At 36.8% G+C, this 16,361-nt stretch overlaps 1 protein-coding gene across 9 annotated transcripts in view; it reads right to left on the minus strand.

Annotated features, from left to right (window-relative positions):
- Positions 1–16,361, minus strand: part of Kdm6a (lysine demethylase 6A) — a 153,068-nt gene that overhangs the window by 82,835 nt on the left and 53,872 nt on the right. For all 9 annotated transcript variants that reach the window (XM_052735771.1, XM_052735677.1, XM_052735085.1 and 6 more), the window contains exon 4: positions 10,412–10,461. In XM_052735771.1, the coding sequence (XP_052591731.1) occupies positions 10,412–10,461 (50 nt within the window). The remainder of the gene's footprint in view (positions 1–10,411; positions 10,462–16,361) is intronic.

Consider the following 16,361-nt stretch of genomic DNA (forward strand, 5'->3'; position numbering starts at 1 on the left):
AATTCCCCATGTGGATAACATGTAGCATCACACTTGACTATACTCATTTTATAAAACTGGCAAATGTTTGAGCATACATATATATCAAAAATGATGCAAATCTGTTTTAGTAAATCTTTTCTGAAAGTCAAGCTTTCAAACTGTCCTTTTCTCAAAATTTCTATTAAATTGTTATAAATTTCTCTGCTTCCTTAAGCATTAAAAAGTTTAAACTATGGGCTGGAGAGATCGCTTAGCTATTAAGAACACTTGTTTTTCCAGAGGACCTGAGTTCAATTAATTCCCAGCACCACATGGCAGCTCACAACCATCTATAACTACAGTTCTAGGATATACAATCTCCTTTTATGGTCTCCATGAGCATCAGGCACACACATGGTACACAGATACACATGCAGGCAAAACACCAACACATAAAATAAAAATAAATCTCAAAAAATTGAAACTATTATTAAATTGCTTCTTTTTAAATTATGTTTTGTTATATTTTCCAAGAAGTATACCATTACCTAAAGTTTTCAGTGCCAGTTAGTAGTTTATTTGGTGAGTTAACCTAGCTGAACACCTGTAAGGAAGTGAAGAGGTCATGAAGGAAAGAAAGGAGGCCAATTAGGATGTATTATGGAGCTGATTATGGTTGTTGGTAACTGGGACTCAATCCTGCTGGAGATCTCTGGCAAATAGTGTGGAACATTCCTCAGAGTCATCTTGCCCTAAGTGTAAGGGAACCAGGGCACACAGCTCACAATAGTTATAAAACACTAACAAGAAAAAGAATGGGTGTTTTAAGTTTAAAGCCCCAAATGTAAACAGGTAGATGATTTTTTACATATGATATTTTTAATAAAAATTTTGCTAGGGCTATATTGTACATTTCCTTTGAAGTCTATGTGCCTTTTAAAACACGGAAAAACATTTAACTACAACGTAAAATCTAATAATTTGGTAATTTACTTTCATTATATCCTCATTACCCCCAATTTTCTAAATGAGAACATTATATGTGACTAAGGGATGCACAAAATTGAAGAGTTAAGAAGGTCTCAACATCCATTTTGAAAATTGATATTTAATTTTCTTTAATTTTGTTAGAACTGGTTTTTAATCAAAACCATTCATTTCTTATTCCATCCTCTCAAAGAATCTGAACAATACTGAAGAGGCTGTATAAAACTAACTAAAATAAAATGTTATTTCCCCAATTCTCCAAAAAAAAAAAAAAAAAAAAAAAAAACATGTAATATATGACACAGGAGGAAAGATATAGATACTCCAAACACAGGAGCAGTTAAGAGTCACAAAATACATTACCTATTAAGTCAAGACTTGAAAGAAAACTACTTTCTTGGAAGAAGGAAATACTGATTGAATCCCAACAAGTAACAGCACATGGTGCGTGTGCATGTTCGTGTGTGTAGTTTACTGAAGTGAATTTCTACTTTCAGAACATATCTTACATTCTCCCAATATCTTTACTTTGTTTATACTTCATCTTTTTCTCTCTCTTTAGGAAACTTCTTGCCATCCTTGCCACACTATAAATCCATTTAAATATATACTATAAAGATCCATTTAAATACCATTTTCTCTGTAAAGCTTTGCTGCTTGACCTACATCAAATTAGAGGTAATATCTCTAACCTCTAAATTTGTTCTTAGCACAATGTATCATGATACCATTGCTTAACAAGAACATAGTTTTGTGCAGAATGGTACTATTTTCTATTTTATAAGACTAACAACCTCATGAGGCACACAGTTTCACTTATAAAATAAAAAGAACTAAGGCTCAGAGGAAAGCAAATGCTCCAGAAGATGGATAAATACTAAGCAGCAGATACAGGGATTGACTCGGTCAGTCTCAAGAGCTCACCTTTAACTATTTTTCTGTGTTTGTGTTATTTGTGTATTAATTGAACATTAAACAAAAATGGCATAGACAAGAATGTGAGCCAGGCATAATGACACATGATGATAATGTCAGCACTTGGAAGGCAGAGGCCAAGAGGATCACTATCAAGGTCAAGGCCACCCTGTTCTACACAGCATGTTCCATGACAGCCCCAGTAATACACAATAAGATCTTATCTCAAGAAAATGTTAAGTTTACTGATAGCAACAAATTTACCACTATTAGGGGATGTTTTTGATAACAAAGGTGTTACAGAACTCTGTCCTCTGAGCATAGTATAGTCATTGAGGTCCTGGAATCAGGGCATATCACCTGCACAACACCTTCACAAGACTGTACTCATTAATATTCTTTTGTGGAAAGAGTATGAGTTTCATAAGGGTCAAGAAGCCCCACAAAAACGTAAACAGTAGTGGTTGCTGGGGAAAGACTATTCTCTGGTAGTGCAGTTGCCCTATGTTGCCCATGTTCCTGAAGTAATCCATCACACTGAGGCTCCTGTAAGTACTCCCAATTAAACTTCGGTGGAACTGGGTGGCGGTGTTTCTTTAGTCTGTGGTTGCCCTCCCTATCTGAGATGAATAGAAATCGACTTCCTGGCAAACATCCCACAAAAGCAGGTTATACATGTACAGAGGTGGGGGTAGGTGTTTGCTAGGAAACTAAATCTGATCTTAAAAAACAAATAAAGTGCAACAAAACTTTCTACATTTTTCTATTAAGGCCCTAAACTACCATCACCTCTTTGTTGATAATATTTCTGCTTTTCTCCTGAATCTGTCTACTGTCAACTAATGGTAATGGGCAAGGCCCCAACTTTTAGACCCACGCTGAAAAAGGAAAAAGAATTGCTATCTAATAACAAGCACTAACTTGCATGAAAACAAAACTGATCATAAATAGGTATGGTAGTCTTGAATATACAAGAATTTTAAGACAATACAAGTTTTACAGACCACAGTAGAGTACCAGTAATTTTAATATCAGAATACTTTCATTTTACTGTGATTTGCAGATTAAGAGAAAAATATTAAACCTTTATCCTAGGAGCATACTGTAATAGCACTAGTGAAAGAAAAACCTTTTCCCAAAGGGTGAGAAAGTGAGATAAGAGAAGAGAATGCTGATGCAACTAATTAATTCAAGACTCTAAAACTTTTATAAGACGAACTCTAAACTAAAGGCAATTTGAGACAACAAGGTTTTATTATTGGTGTATTGTCTTTTTTTGTTTTCTTTGGCAGTACTGGGGGGGTTGAACTTGTGGCCTTATAAATACCATCCAAGCACTGTATCACTGAGCTGTTGCACCAGTCCCAATTTTAGGGTGAAATAAGTTTGGCTGTCAGTCAACACCAAGCATTCTACATGCCATAATCATTTTTGAAAACAATTACATTTTATACTGAGATGCAACTGAAAAACAAATTCATATCAAACTATGAAACAGGCACGAAAAGCTGCTTATGCCAAAAAGCACTGACTCCTTACTTGGGTCCACAGACAAGTGAAAACAGGATGAAAGCCTGACATTGTGTAGCTTTACTCTGAATCTGCTTCTTACTTGTTGGCTCAGACTCCTACCTAACTCTGCCTAACTAACCTATTCTCCTTCCAGGCTATCCTATACCTGCAGTTACCTTGGATTTCAGGAAGAACAAAATCATGCAGGACAGACCACCCACAAATGAAAGCAATTACTGATTAAGAAAAAGCTGCATCCTGTAGAAATAATCACCCCCTGCAAATCACCTTGTCATCCCAAGCACTAAGGACTTCTAAGCATCTTGTAGGACCAGAGCAAGGGTCCATAATGGTTGGATCCACATCTTGACAAAGACTGCTTAATTATGTACATTTCTTAGCTTATTCTTCCTTATTTTAAACTTAGAGTTCGTGTCATTACCCAGATGATTATTTGGGGTTACTGTACCTCTTTATCTATTCTATTCCTCTTGCCAATGTGGCTACCAGGAATAAATCTCTAACTTTTTACAATAGAGAATAAATCTCAAACTTGTCTCCTTAATTGTGGTATCAGGATAAGTTGCCAAACTTACCCTGTTAGGAACTATCAGAGCCAGAAGTTTTATCTCAAAAGATTTGGTTATACAACTTAAAAAATAAATAAAATAAAATCATGCTGTCACTAATTTCACAAAGTGATACAAAGCAGGAAAAAGAAATCTACTATTAACTTTACTGGAGATCATTTGAGGGGTAAGAAGAACAATAAAGATTTGAAGGCATTCCAGAGGCCCTAGGTATAAACTTCCTAGTGGTTACCTCAACCTGCTGTATATCCTATAAACACATGAAACTACAAGAATCTCACATGGAACTGAGAAAATTAGATACTCTGTGGTACTTCAGATTGTTTCTTAAGAGACAACAGTAACAGCACCAGTTCATTGCTTTGGTTTCAATAGCACATCATTTTAGGACCACTGAGTTAACAGAGGTTTCCCATTTAAACCTGAATTCCTGAAAGATGTTTTAGTAAAATTATTGGTTGAAAATATTTGGGGAGCAGAGGTAGAGTGGTAGAAAGAGGCACAACTTTTACATATCTGGTAGAAAACAGAAAGAATAATTTCATATCAACTGTAACTTAAGGATTAATGAGCCTAAAATAGAGTGCAGTAAAAATTATTCACAATGCAGCACAAAGACATGGAAATATGAAACTGAACTTAAGAATAGGGAAGTTTATTATAAATCTAAAAAGCCTGCTGTGTAGAGAAAAGGTAAAATTGGAACTAGGTGATATTTAAAGATATGATAGGTTAAAAAACACATACACACACAAAACAAAACCTCCTAGTTCTGAAGACTGTAATATCCAGATGCAGAAAACTGAATAAATAAAATGAAATCCGATACAAACAGTAAAGTTGCAGAAGACAAAAAACAGATCTCTTAAAAGAAGCCAAGAGATTGAGGAGCTTGAAAAAGGCTTCAAAGAAGTTTTAACTTTCAGTTCAAAGAAATATAAGAGATAGAGAATCAGGTAAGCCATATCAAAATAACACTAACAAACTTTCAAAAACATAATAAAGGTAAAAGAATGAAAATAATCAACAAGTCTATACTAGAAAAATTAGAAATATAATAAAAGAAATTAGAAATATAATAAAAGAACAAGAATCAATGTTTTCACACAAATAAATTTATATCACATAATTATCACTGAATCTAAGATTTCATCAAATTTAAGATTCATCTAAGCCGGGCGGTAGTGGCACACGCTTTTAATCCCAGCACTCAGGAGGCAGAGCCAGGTGGATCTCTGTGAGTTTGAGGCCAGCCCGGGCTACACAGTGAGTTCCAGGAAAGGCTCCAAAGCTACACAGAGAAACACTGTCTCGAAAAACCAGGAAAAAAAAAAAAAAAGATTCATCTATAGCATAAAGGAAAAAACACTTCAAATTAAGCTGTGATTACACTTAGACTTAGCACTAAAACGTTTTTTTTAATAATTTTAAAGAAATTTTATTGTATTTATTTCTGTGAAGAACATTTTTGCATTGGGGATTGATACATGCCACAGTACATGTGTGAAGTTCAGTTCTCTCCTTTTCACCATATAGGTTCTGGGGACTGAATGCAGCTCAGGCTTGGTGGCAAGTGCCCTTACTCACTGAGCAATCTTGTGCTTAAAACTCTTTTATACTAAATTAAAGATAAATCTTTATCATACTTCAATATTTTTAACACACAAAGGAATAAATAATGGAAATAAATTCACTAAGAAATCTTGCATGGGGCTAAGAAAGATGGCTCAGCAATTAGGAGCACTTGCTGTTCCTTTGAGAACCTGCCTGGCTTCAGTTTCAGCACCCTTACAGTGGCTAACAACTGGCCTGCTCCAGGACCAAGAATGCATATAGCATACACATAAAATGAAAATAATCTTAAAAAAAAAAAAAAAAAAGACAGAAGGGGAGAAGAACACACATTTTTAAAATATTTTTAATTCACTGTTGTCTTTGGAAGTGTATTGAAAATCATTTTTATATACCATGTTTACGGAAAAGCTAATGAAATTATTAATGAGGACAAATTCTCCCCAAAAACAGTTCATGTACACTAATGTAGGCACAATAAAATGCTAACATGAAAAACTGACAAACTTTAACATCTATGACACACAAATGAGAGTAAATGAGATATTTGTCTTTCAGAGACTGATTTAATGTGCTTAATACTATTATCTCCAGTTGCATCCATTTTCATGCAAACAGCATAATTTCCTTTTTCTTATGACTGAAAAAAATTTCAGTGTACAGATACCACATTTTCTATATCCATTTATCTCTTGTTAGATACCCAGGTTGGTTCCATAACTACTGTGAACAGTGTCGCAGTGAACAATGACATCTAAGTATTCTCTGTGATATGTAGATGTCAAGTCTTTTGGGTAAACAGAAATAGTATAGCTGGATCCAACGATAGGTCTACTTTTAGTTTTCTTAAGAACCTCCATACTTATTTCCATAATGTCAGGACTAATTTACATTCCCAGAAGTGTACAAGGGTCTCCCTTCTGTCTCATCTGCAACAGCATTTGTTACTTCCTTCTGATGACTTCTACTCTGACTGATGTAAGACATAATCCCAACAGAGTTTTATTTACATTTCTCTAATAACTAGTAATGTTCAACATTTATTCATATATTGACTGGTCCTTTGAGGATTAGGGCTTTGTAGGTTGTCATTTTTGTTTGTTTTAAATAGGATCTCATGAAGCCTAGGTTGACCTCAAACTCCCTAAGTGGTCAAGGACGACCTTGAACTTCTTATCTTCTGTCCTTCACCTCCAAAATTCTGGAGTGATAGGCTTGAACCAACACATAACATTATGTTATGCTGGGAATGGAACCAGAGCTTTGTGCATGTTGGGCAAGCACCCCTCCAACTGAGCCACATCCCCAGACCATTGGTTGATTGTTTTGAGAAAGAAAATATTAGCTAATTTTTTTAAAGGATAGTCTTTTTCAATAACAACAACAACAAAATCCTAGAGAAATTGGTTAACAATTTAAATGAGCAAAGAGGCTATTATCATAAACTACTATAAACAAAATTGTAAAGTATTATACTGAATAGGTATGGAATAAAAGCATTCCCTCAAAAATCTAGAACCAAATAAGTATGACCACTCTTATTTCATATCATAATGGAAGTGTCAGTCAGGTCAGGTGAAAAAACAAAACAAGACTAGCAGGAAGGAAAGACATTAAATTCCATCTGTTTATAGATGATATGTCTCTATATACAGAATAACCTAAAGACTTTTAAAGATTATTAGAACTGGGAACTGAATTCAGTAAGATTGTAGAATGTGGCAATGTACTATTATAAAAATATGTCCTACGTTCTAAGAGACTGGAACTTTTCTGGACCTCACAGCCAGTTAATAATACACCTTGAGATCACTTAAGATTTAAGATTGCTATCCTACTGAGTAGTCTACCTGTTTGTTTAACCTTTAAGAGAACAATTTAACAACCAACCTTACTTACCATGGATTTGTTATTTAACAACCTAAGCTAATACACATAGCTGCAATTTTAAGGTATATACTACTTCATGCCCCTAACCCAGAGAGTAATGAACCCATGTATGTATGTATGCTATGGTAGTCATTTGTTAAAGGCAACAAATAGGTAGAAAAGCAATCTTATAAAACAAATATCCACCAAAAATATTGGAAGCAGCATATAGATAATGTTTGATGGCATTTTTCATTTGTTAACTGGATCCACTGTAATTAGTAACATCTTGTTCTTTGTAAAAGCCTGTTAAAGAGTTCTGTAAAGTATCCCTCATGTCTTATCCATGTGATGCTTTCTATGCTGTTCAGTTAATACAGAACAAACCCCCTTTGTTAGGTGTAGGAGGCCAGCTCCCACCTTTTACAGGGTTCCTATGAGGAGGAGAGAGGCATATGGAATTTGTAAATAGAAAGATAGCAGAGATGAGACAGACAGAAACACAAGATAGCTTCAGGAGGACCTGGGTCAATACTCAATGGGCCCTTTCTGTCTCTTAAAAAGGGCTTTTTATAACAATGCCAAGGGGTGGGGCAAAAGACCTTCCCCTTGCTAGATCAAAGCACACCGCACAGCCAGGTGCAGACCCTTCCAAACACCTGGTAACCACACATATGGTCAAGCCATCCCCTTATGTAGCCCTGCTGGGTAAAGCAAGCTCAGATCTCACTAGGAAACCTCTGTAGGCCTCCTCAGTTAGGGACACTTTCTCTCTCTCTCTCTCTCTCTCTCTCTCTCTCTCTCTCTCTCTCTCTCTCTCTCTCTCTCTCTCTCACTCTCACTCTCACTCTCACTCTCACTCTCACTCTCACAAGACAGCATCATTCAGGCAGGAAGATTCAGACTCATACAACAAATAGATAAGAGACAATGAAAGACACAGGAAGAGAGAAGTAGAGAATTCATACCTGGGTTTGCTCTTGATAAAATTACTTCAAGGGGAAGTGTTTTACTTCCTTTTCTTTAATGTGACACTGGTGCGGTTTTGGTACTCTAAGGCTGTTACTAATAGGTTGACACCAACACAATAGAATGCAAAAAATATCAACATATAAAGAATCAGTGTTTTAACACAGAAATAACAAAAACTGTTAGTTAAGAAAGAAATAATGAGGGGCTAGGGAGATGGTAAGTGGGTAAAAGTATTTGCTGTGCAAGCATGAGGACCTGAGTTCAAATCCCTAGTATCCATGTAAAAAGCTGAGCATGTCCACATATGCTTGTAACTCAAGCACTAATGTGCAGAAACAAGTGGATCCCAGGAGCTCACTTACTAGCCAGCTTAGCTGAAATGGTAAACTCCAGGTTCAATGAGATCTCACCACAAAAGAGTAAGTTGGAGAGCAATAAGGAAGGCATCTAACATCCTACTCAGGCCCCTGATACACACCACACACACAAACCAAGGGTCTAGGGAAGTATAATGAAAGCAATCCAATATTGACAATAAGCTACAAAAAATAAAATACCTGGAGGAAATTTAACTAAATAAATAAAAGACATTCACAATGAAAATTACAAAAGCGTTGATGAAAGAAAACGACAACACCAGAAAGTGGGAAGATGTTTCATCTTCATGGACTACAACAATAATATCAAATGTCCATACAACCCAAAGCAATTTACAGATTGTAGACATCGTTTCAAAATAACAATGAAACAGAAGCAGAAAATTCAAACTCATATGGAAGCATAAAAGAGCCTTCCCCCCGCCCTCCCCCCCAAAAAAAACACAAAATGATAATGGAAGTTAGTTAATAACAAAGGTGAGGTACAGCTGATTTCAAGTTATGCTACAGAGCTATGGTAGGAATTAGCAATGTACACAGACAAAGGTAAGAGATCCCAGGGGTAAACCTATGCAAATTAAGAAGCAACTGTTTGTGGTTCACAAAGGAACCAAAAACATCACCAAGAGAAAAGGCAATCTCATTAATACAAGATTCTGCTAAAACTAGGAATCTCTATGCAGAGGATTAAAATTAAAATCTCTAATCCTGTGCAAAAATCAACTCAAAATTAAATAAAGACATAAATTTCAGACCTGAAACTAGGAAGCTACTAGAAAAATAAACTCAAGAGAAACACTAGTACAGACAATGGCATTAGGATAGGCAATGATTTTGGAGATAATGCACAAGAAAATAAAGTTCGGAAAAGACATAAACAATTGTGCATACCAAAGGAATCAATCAGTGAGAGTAACAAAAGGCTGTGGTGGCACATGCCTTTAATCTCATCCAGCACTGGGAGGCAGAGGCAGTAGGAACTCTGAGTTTGAGGCCAACCTGGTCTATAGAGCAAGTTACAGGACAACCAGGGCTACACAGAGAAACCCTATCACAGGTAGGGGGAGGGGAATGACAAAACAACCTAAAAAATGAGAAAAAAAAAATTGCCTACTATTTATTTGACCAAAGATTTAATATCCAGAATATATAGGGACGTCAAAATTCTTAGCAAAATTTCATTAAATCCAATTAAGAAGTGGGTAAATTATCTATCTAAACATGCTACTCAAAAGAAGAGATTACAAAAAAAACAACAAATATATGAACAAAGAGGTGAAAATGTAGCCCAGTTGTAGAATACTTGCCTAGCAAGTACAAGGCCCTGGGTTCAGTTCTCAGCACAAAGGAGTAATCCAAGCATTTGAGAGGTGAAAGCTGTTAGTTGGCCGTGTTTAATTTTTCACTTATTCCATGTGCAACCATCTTGGGTCAATAAAATATCAGCAATCTAATCATTTTTTAATAAAATACAAAGTAGTTAAAAAGACAACAAACAAAAATGATACTGATTTCCCTTTTCTAATCTCTTTCCTGCAGAAGTAACATTTTCAAGTAATAATAACAAAATTAAAAAAAACTCTAATGGTTTTTATAACAACCAATAATCTACCAACAAAAACAAATAGGAAATAAGCATGAAAAATATGTACCAACCTTCCAGTAGTCAGACTGTAAACTGTAGTACCTCTGGTATGCAGATAACGCTAAAAGAAGGAGAATAATTATGAGTCACAATTATGTTTCACTTTAAAGTCAATGAAAGTTTTAAGAAACATTATAATAGTATGTATTTTAAAAGCTGCTTCTGCTGATAAGCACTGATTTCTCACTTGAATCCACAAAACAACTAAAGCAGGATAAAAGCCTGGCATCTTTGCCTTCAACTATCTCCTTTACTTTGAGTCACCCACTTAACTCTACTGGTAGGCATATTAGTCACTCCAGGAATATCTATCTAAAAATTTGTGATCTGTAACCCATCTCCCAACCCCACCTTCTCCATGCCTTCCCCCTCCTCGTCAAGGCAAAGAAATAATATTCTTTAGCATTTATTGTCATCTTTCATATCCTGTTCCAAACTCCAGAAAGGCTTTGTTATAAACCTACAGTCACCCCAGATGCTTGGAAGGAGACTCATATCCAGATCACTCCATGAGATTACTACTAAGGCAGGAACAATCCTTGGTATTTCATAAGCAATGTGATCAGAGATACACAAATTCTCCAACAAAAGCAGAAGGCCATGCAGGTCAGATTCAATAAGCTATTTCTACATGCTCAGAGGTTCTAGTTCTGGAACTTTGCAATTCTTAAAATGAGATAAAAAAAACCTTTAAAAGGAAGAAATGCTGCTGTCATAAGAGGAAGAGAATTCTAAAAGAAAAAAGCAGGATGCTAAGAAATAAAATTTCAAAAACAAAATTATTATAGAATAATGCAATAGAAGGATAAGATTAGAAAGCTCAAGAGAACCCATCAAAAATGAACAAAAAAATAAACAAAAGAGAAAAGAAAGAAAGAAATCAATTAATCAATCAATTTATCTATCTATCAATCGCTTACTGGAGGGCTAACATATCAGCAATAGTGGTCCAAAGAGAAAGAACAGAAGCAACAGATAAAATTCAAACAATAACTTTGAAACAGGCACTAAAAAGCCTGTTCTTGATAAAGAGCATCAATCCTCACTTGGGCCCACAAGCTAATATTAGGATGAGAAGACTTAAAATAACTCTGCTTTCATTTTGTATCTATGTCCCTTACATTTTCTCAAATTCCTGCTTAAATCTGCCAAACCTAACCTATCTCATTCCTGTCAAGGCTAAAGGCAAAGATACGTTGTTTTCCAAAGCCTCCAGTCACCTTAAACTTTAAACCTTCCAGGATAGATAGCCCCCTTCTCCAATAAAAGCAATTATCCTTGAAGGTGAGGTTACAACCTGAAACTAAAGTAATCATGTTGTTGATATCAGATTAGTCCCTAACAATTTATCCATCCACCTTGTAGAACCAGAGCTGAGACAAAGAAGGACAGGACCACTTTTAACCCAGACTGCTTAATTATGCTACCTCTTGCCCTCTAGTTAAACCTAAGCCTCATGTCAGCACCCAGATGACAGACCCATGGGGCCACTAAACTCCTTTATCTGCTTTTCACACTGTGGCTACAATGAATAGGTCTCCTCTCCATTTTTCTACCATTACTCATTTGGTAACTGGTGCATTAAGACCTAGCCTAGCCTGTTGGAGTTATAGGAGCTTGGACTTCTACCCTTAAAAATTCAAGTTACAAGTTCCCAAAAAGGAAGCTATAGGTTACTAGACTGAAAAGGCCTACTACAGCAGAAGTTATGTTTAGAAATAAGGTGAAGGAACATTTTCAAATTTCTAAAGGAAAATTATCTCCAACAATAAAATTAAGATATCCACATTTCTTAATTCAGAGAATAAAGGTATTTTGCATATATACAACAACTCAACCAAAATTAACCTCCAACATTCGGTAATATCCCCATAATTAGGAGCTTATAAAACCAGAAAGTCAAACTACAAGGACTCTGACCACTGGTCACAAGAAAGGGATCTGAGTACACCTCTGGCCCTGGGTAGAGACGTGATATTGTAAGCTGCCAAAATATTATAAAATTACTATCTAATAGAGGCTTTCTGGTAAAGCACAAAGATATAACACAGTGCCCTCCCTTAAGAGTTAGTATAAATGTGCCTGTTAATCACCTGGACAAGAAAACATCCCAAGAAGTTCATCTGTTCCTAAAACTTTGAAAATAATAAGCCCTACCTAAATATCTATGGACATTGGACTCTTTATTTGGGGGAGGAGGGGGTAGTTCAAGACTGGGTTTTTCTATGTAACAGCCCTGGCTGTCCTGGAACTTACGCTATAGACCAGACGGACCTCAAACTCACAGAAATCTGCCTGCCTCTGCCTCCCTGAGTGCTGGGATTAAAAGCATGCGCCACCACCACCACCTGGCTTACATTAAAGTCTCTTATCCAGTGACAATGCTCTACTCCACGATGGTCTCTTTGGCCACTGCCCACTCCCATCCCTTGAGAATAATAAACTATATCTTCTATACTATACTCTTGAGTATTTTGCCTGAATTCTTCTGAAAAAAGATCCCAAGGACTAGGGAGTCAGGGGGAGTCCAGAGAGAAATCAGGTAACAGTAGAACCTTTCTGGAAGAAAATACTGTCAAGTATGTTCCTCTAAAAGCATAATACATAGCAACAGAGAGGATACAAATCATTGAAAACCAGGAGACATAAATGAAATGAGCCTTTAAGAACACCCAAGACAAAGAAAAAGTGAAATCCCAGGATAACAACTATATATGGGCTCCACAAACAGAGAGAGGCCTATCCCTAGATTCTGCTCTCCTTTTGTAACTTCTTTTTCAATCTGAGAACTGAAGACCCACCGAGGGCCATATTTTTTCTTAACTATGTACAGTCTAGTGAACTTCTTTATCTGACCTCTACATGCTACAAAACAGACAGGAAGCAGCACCTAAACACAGAGAGAAATGTTAAGTACTCTGTTCTGATCTACTTTTTTAAAATAATTCACCTGCTCCTTACATGCCAGAATTTCTAGTATTTGGCTGTTAGTCTTGCATAGTGTCCTAACTACAGGCATTAGGTTTGCCAGAATTCACAAATGCCCAAGCCCACTCTCTTCTTCAAAAAGGGCTCTTGTAGGGGTTAGAGATAGCTCAGCGAGAACAAAGTGCTCTTTCAAATGACCCAGGTTCAATTCCAAGCACCCATATAGTGGATCTGTAGCCAACAGTTCCAAGGGATTCAATGCCCTCTTTTGGCTCTGCAGGCACCAGACTTGCACATGGTACATAGACATACATTCAGGCAAATTCCCATACACCTAAAGAGAGGGAGGGCACACTCATAACCAGAAGCTAAATCATGACTCAGAATCTCTTGTTTAGTTTTACTTCTGCTAAGAACCTACTATTATTATTGTGAACATAAGGTACTTTCTGTATACAGCTGTATTTGTGTATTTGTATTTATTCTCAGATGATTTGTGTACAGCGCCTCATTCTAAAACTCGGGCAAGCCTTGAACTACCAACCCTCTTGTCTCAGCCTCATATGTGTCATGAGACTTGGCTTTTGGCTCAGTTTTTGCAAACTACACAATATATTATTAGAGATAATTTTATTAGTGGCCCTAAGAAAATGAAAAAAAAAAAAACACTAGGGAAACACTGAAATTTCACACATAGAGTACACCCATGAAGAAAAAAGTAGAGGCTAATAATTGAAGAAAATACAGGCTATACCAGTATTGTTCCACTTCTTAATCTGTATAGCAACTGTCATTTCTAATAGTCAATTAACTACACATATACATTTTAGATATTCTCTTATGTCTACATTTTCTGAAACTTTCTATGTAGTGCTTCCAAATCATGAATGCCACATTAACGGAGTCCTTTGGGTGCAAGCCCTTCAGACACCTTCAAGGTCCAGAAAAGATGCTACATCAAGTGAGGGAAACCTAAGAATCTGAGGGCAAACGAATCAACTCACACACTTCTTAGCATGTCTCTTTATTGTTCTGCCTATTCATCTAATTTTCTTTTTAAATTAGCAAATTATATTCATTTTGGTCGTTGCCCCCACCCTCCCCTCACCACCCCCTCCCCCGGAGCTGAGGACCGAACCCGGGGCCTTATGCTTGCTAGGCAAGCGCTCTACCACTAAGCTAAATCTCCAACCCCTCATCTAATTTTCTTGTCCTAATTCTAAATCCTTCCTAGCTTCTTATCTATCTAGCCTAAAAATACTTCTTTTTTAGGAGACTTCAAGCAATAGGAAAAAAATTACAAGAGTTACCTCTCATTGGTCAAAAGCGCATTCCTAGGGTAAACCATTTACCATGGCAACACAAGGTTTCAAGGTCTCAGGACCAGAGGGAGAGGGCACAGTGTCCAGTGCGACAAACTCTGAGACATAGTTCTTTATCAGCAGACTTGGCAAGTGGAAGAACTGGCATGCTTTTCTTAGGGTGCTTTATGTGGATAACCTTGATTGGACACCTACAACTCTGACCTTGTGCATGAGGCCTTCAGTCTAGTTTAAAGTCTAGTTTGAAGTCTACTTGCTCCGAGGTAAAAATCAGCTAAATGTGTGCAGTTAGTCTGAGCAAAAGGAACAAAACAGGCTTTTAAGGGGCTACTGTCCTCATGGGACAATAGATCTAGTTATATAGTATATCTTAGTATATTTTCTATATATCAATTTTATACAGCTAAATGAGAAGTCATCTTTCTGACCATCCACAGATATGTGTGCTCAATAGATGGAATATATACATGAGATAAACACACAAGCACTGGGAAAACACCTATATCTGTTCTTAAGGAAGAAATGAAATGGCATATGAGAGAAATTACAGACAGGAGCACCTGGTCATTAACAGTCAGTAACTCCACGGTCTTACCAGGTGGGGCTCCCCATCAGAGAGTCTGGTGGGTCGACCTGCTGAACACTAGTTGTCACCTGCTGTATACTCCCACAGCCTCTTGCTACCAGCAGCTCTCAATACCACATAGGAAAAAAAACCTTTCTTTTAATTTATGTTTTTAAACATAGTACTGAGGTGAGGGGATGCAGCTCAGTGGTACATACTTATCTAGCATGCACAAAGCTTCAGTTTAATTCTTAGAACAATGAGGGGCAGTGACTCAAAAGACATCACAACTTTTTTTCCCTCAAGACAGGGTTTCTCTGTGTAACAGCCCTAGCTGTCCTGGAACTTGTTCTGTAGACCAGGCTGGCCTCCAACTCACAGAGATCCATCCACCTGCCTCTGCCTCCCTAGTGCTGGAGTTAAAGGCATGCACCACCACTGCCCGACTATTTTCACATATCTTAACAAGTAACCTTTTCATTTGAATAATCCTAGTCTTTCTTTTCTCATAAAAAATTATACTAACCAACATATCACTGAAAATTAAACTATGATTTAAATTTTCCAGTGTTTCAGAAACTGGTTTTATGCTACCCTAGTCCCTAGTTCTACATATATTAGTGTGTAGCTAGTTGGTAATCTTAAAATCAACGTAAACTAAATTACTAAACTAATTAGAACAACAAGCATTTCTATAGTAAATGGTATGACTGACAATTCAGATTATCTGTTTCCAGCACATTCCCAAACTGCCATCACTGATTTAACAGTGTTGCTCCTGACAATCTTAAGGATAATATTAGTCTTGAAATGTGCCAATGATGGTGCACTGGGGAGGGGCTTGGACTTGCCTAGGCTCAGTGTGCCTGGCTCTGCTGACTCCCCATGGGAGACCTTGATTTGGGTGATGTGGGGATGTGTGGTGGTTAGGGAAGGAGGGCTGGAGGGTGGGAGGAGGGGGGGGGTGTGGGTGGTATGTAGAGTGAGTAGAAAATTTCTTAATAAAAAGAAAAAAAAAAAAAAAGAAATGTGCCCAACCACCACTAACTTATATATGAAAATAATGGGAAATGTTTTTCTCCCTACTACTGGATATGATCAAGGAAAATACATAACATAAAACACTACCACAAGAAGAGCTATTAC

The sequence above is a fragment of the Peromyscus californicus genome, unplaced genomic scaffold (assembly GCF_007827085.1).
Source record: "Peromyscus californicus insignis strain IS unplaced genomic scaffold, ASM782708v3 Scaffold_10__1_contigs__length_136768540, whole genome shotgun sequence".
Taxonomy (NCBI): domain Eukaryota; kingdom Metazoa; phylum Chordata; class Mammalia; order Rodentia; family Cricetidae; genus Peromyscus; species Peromyscus californicus.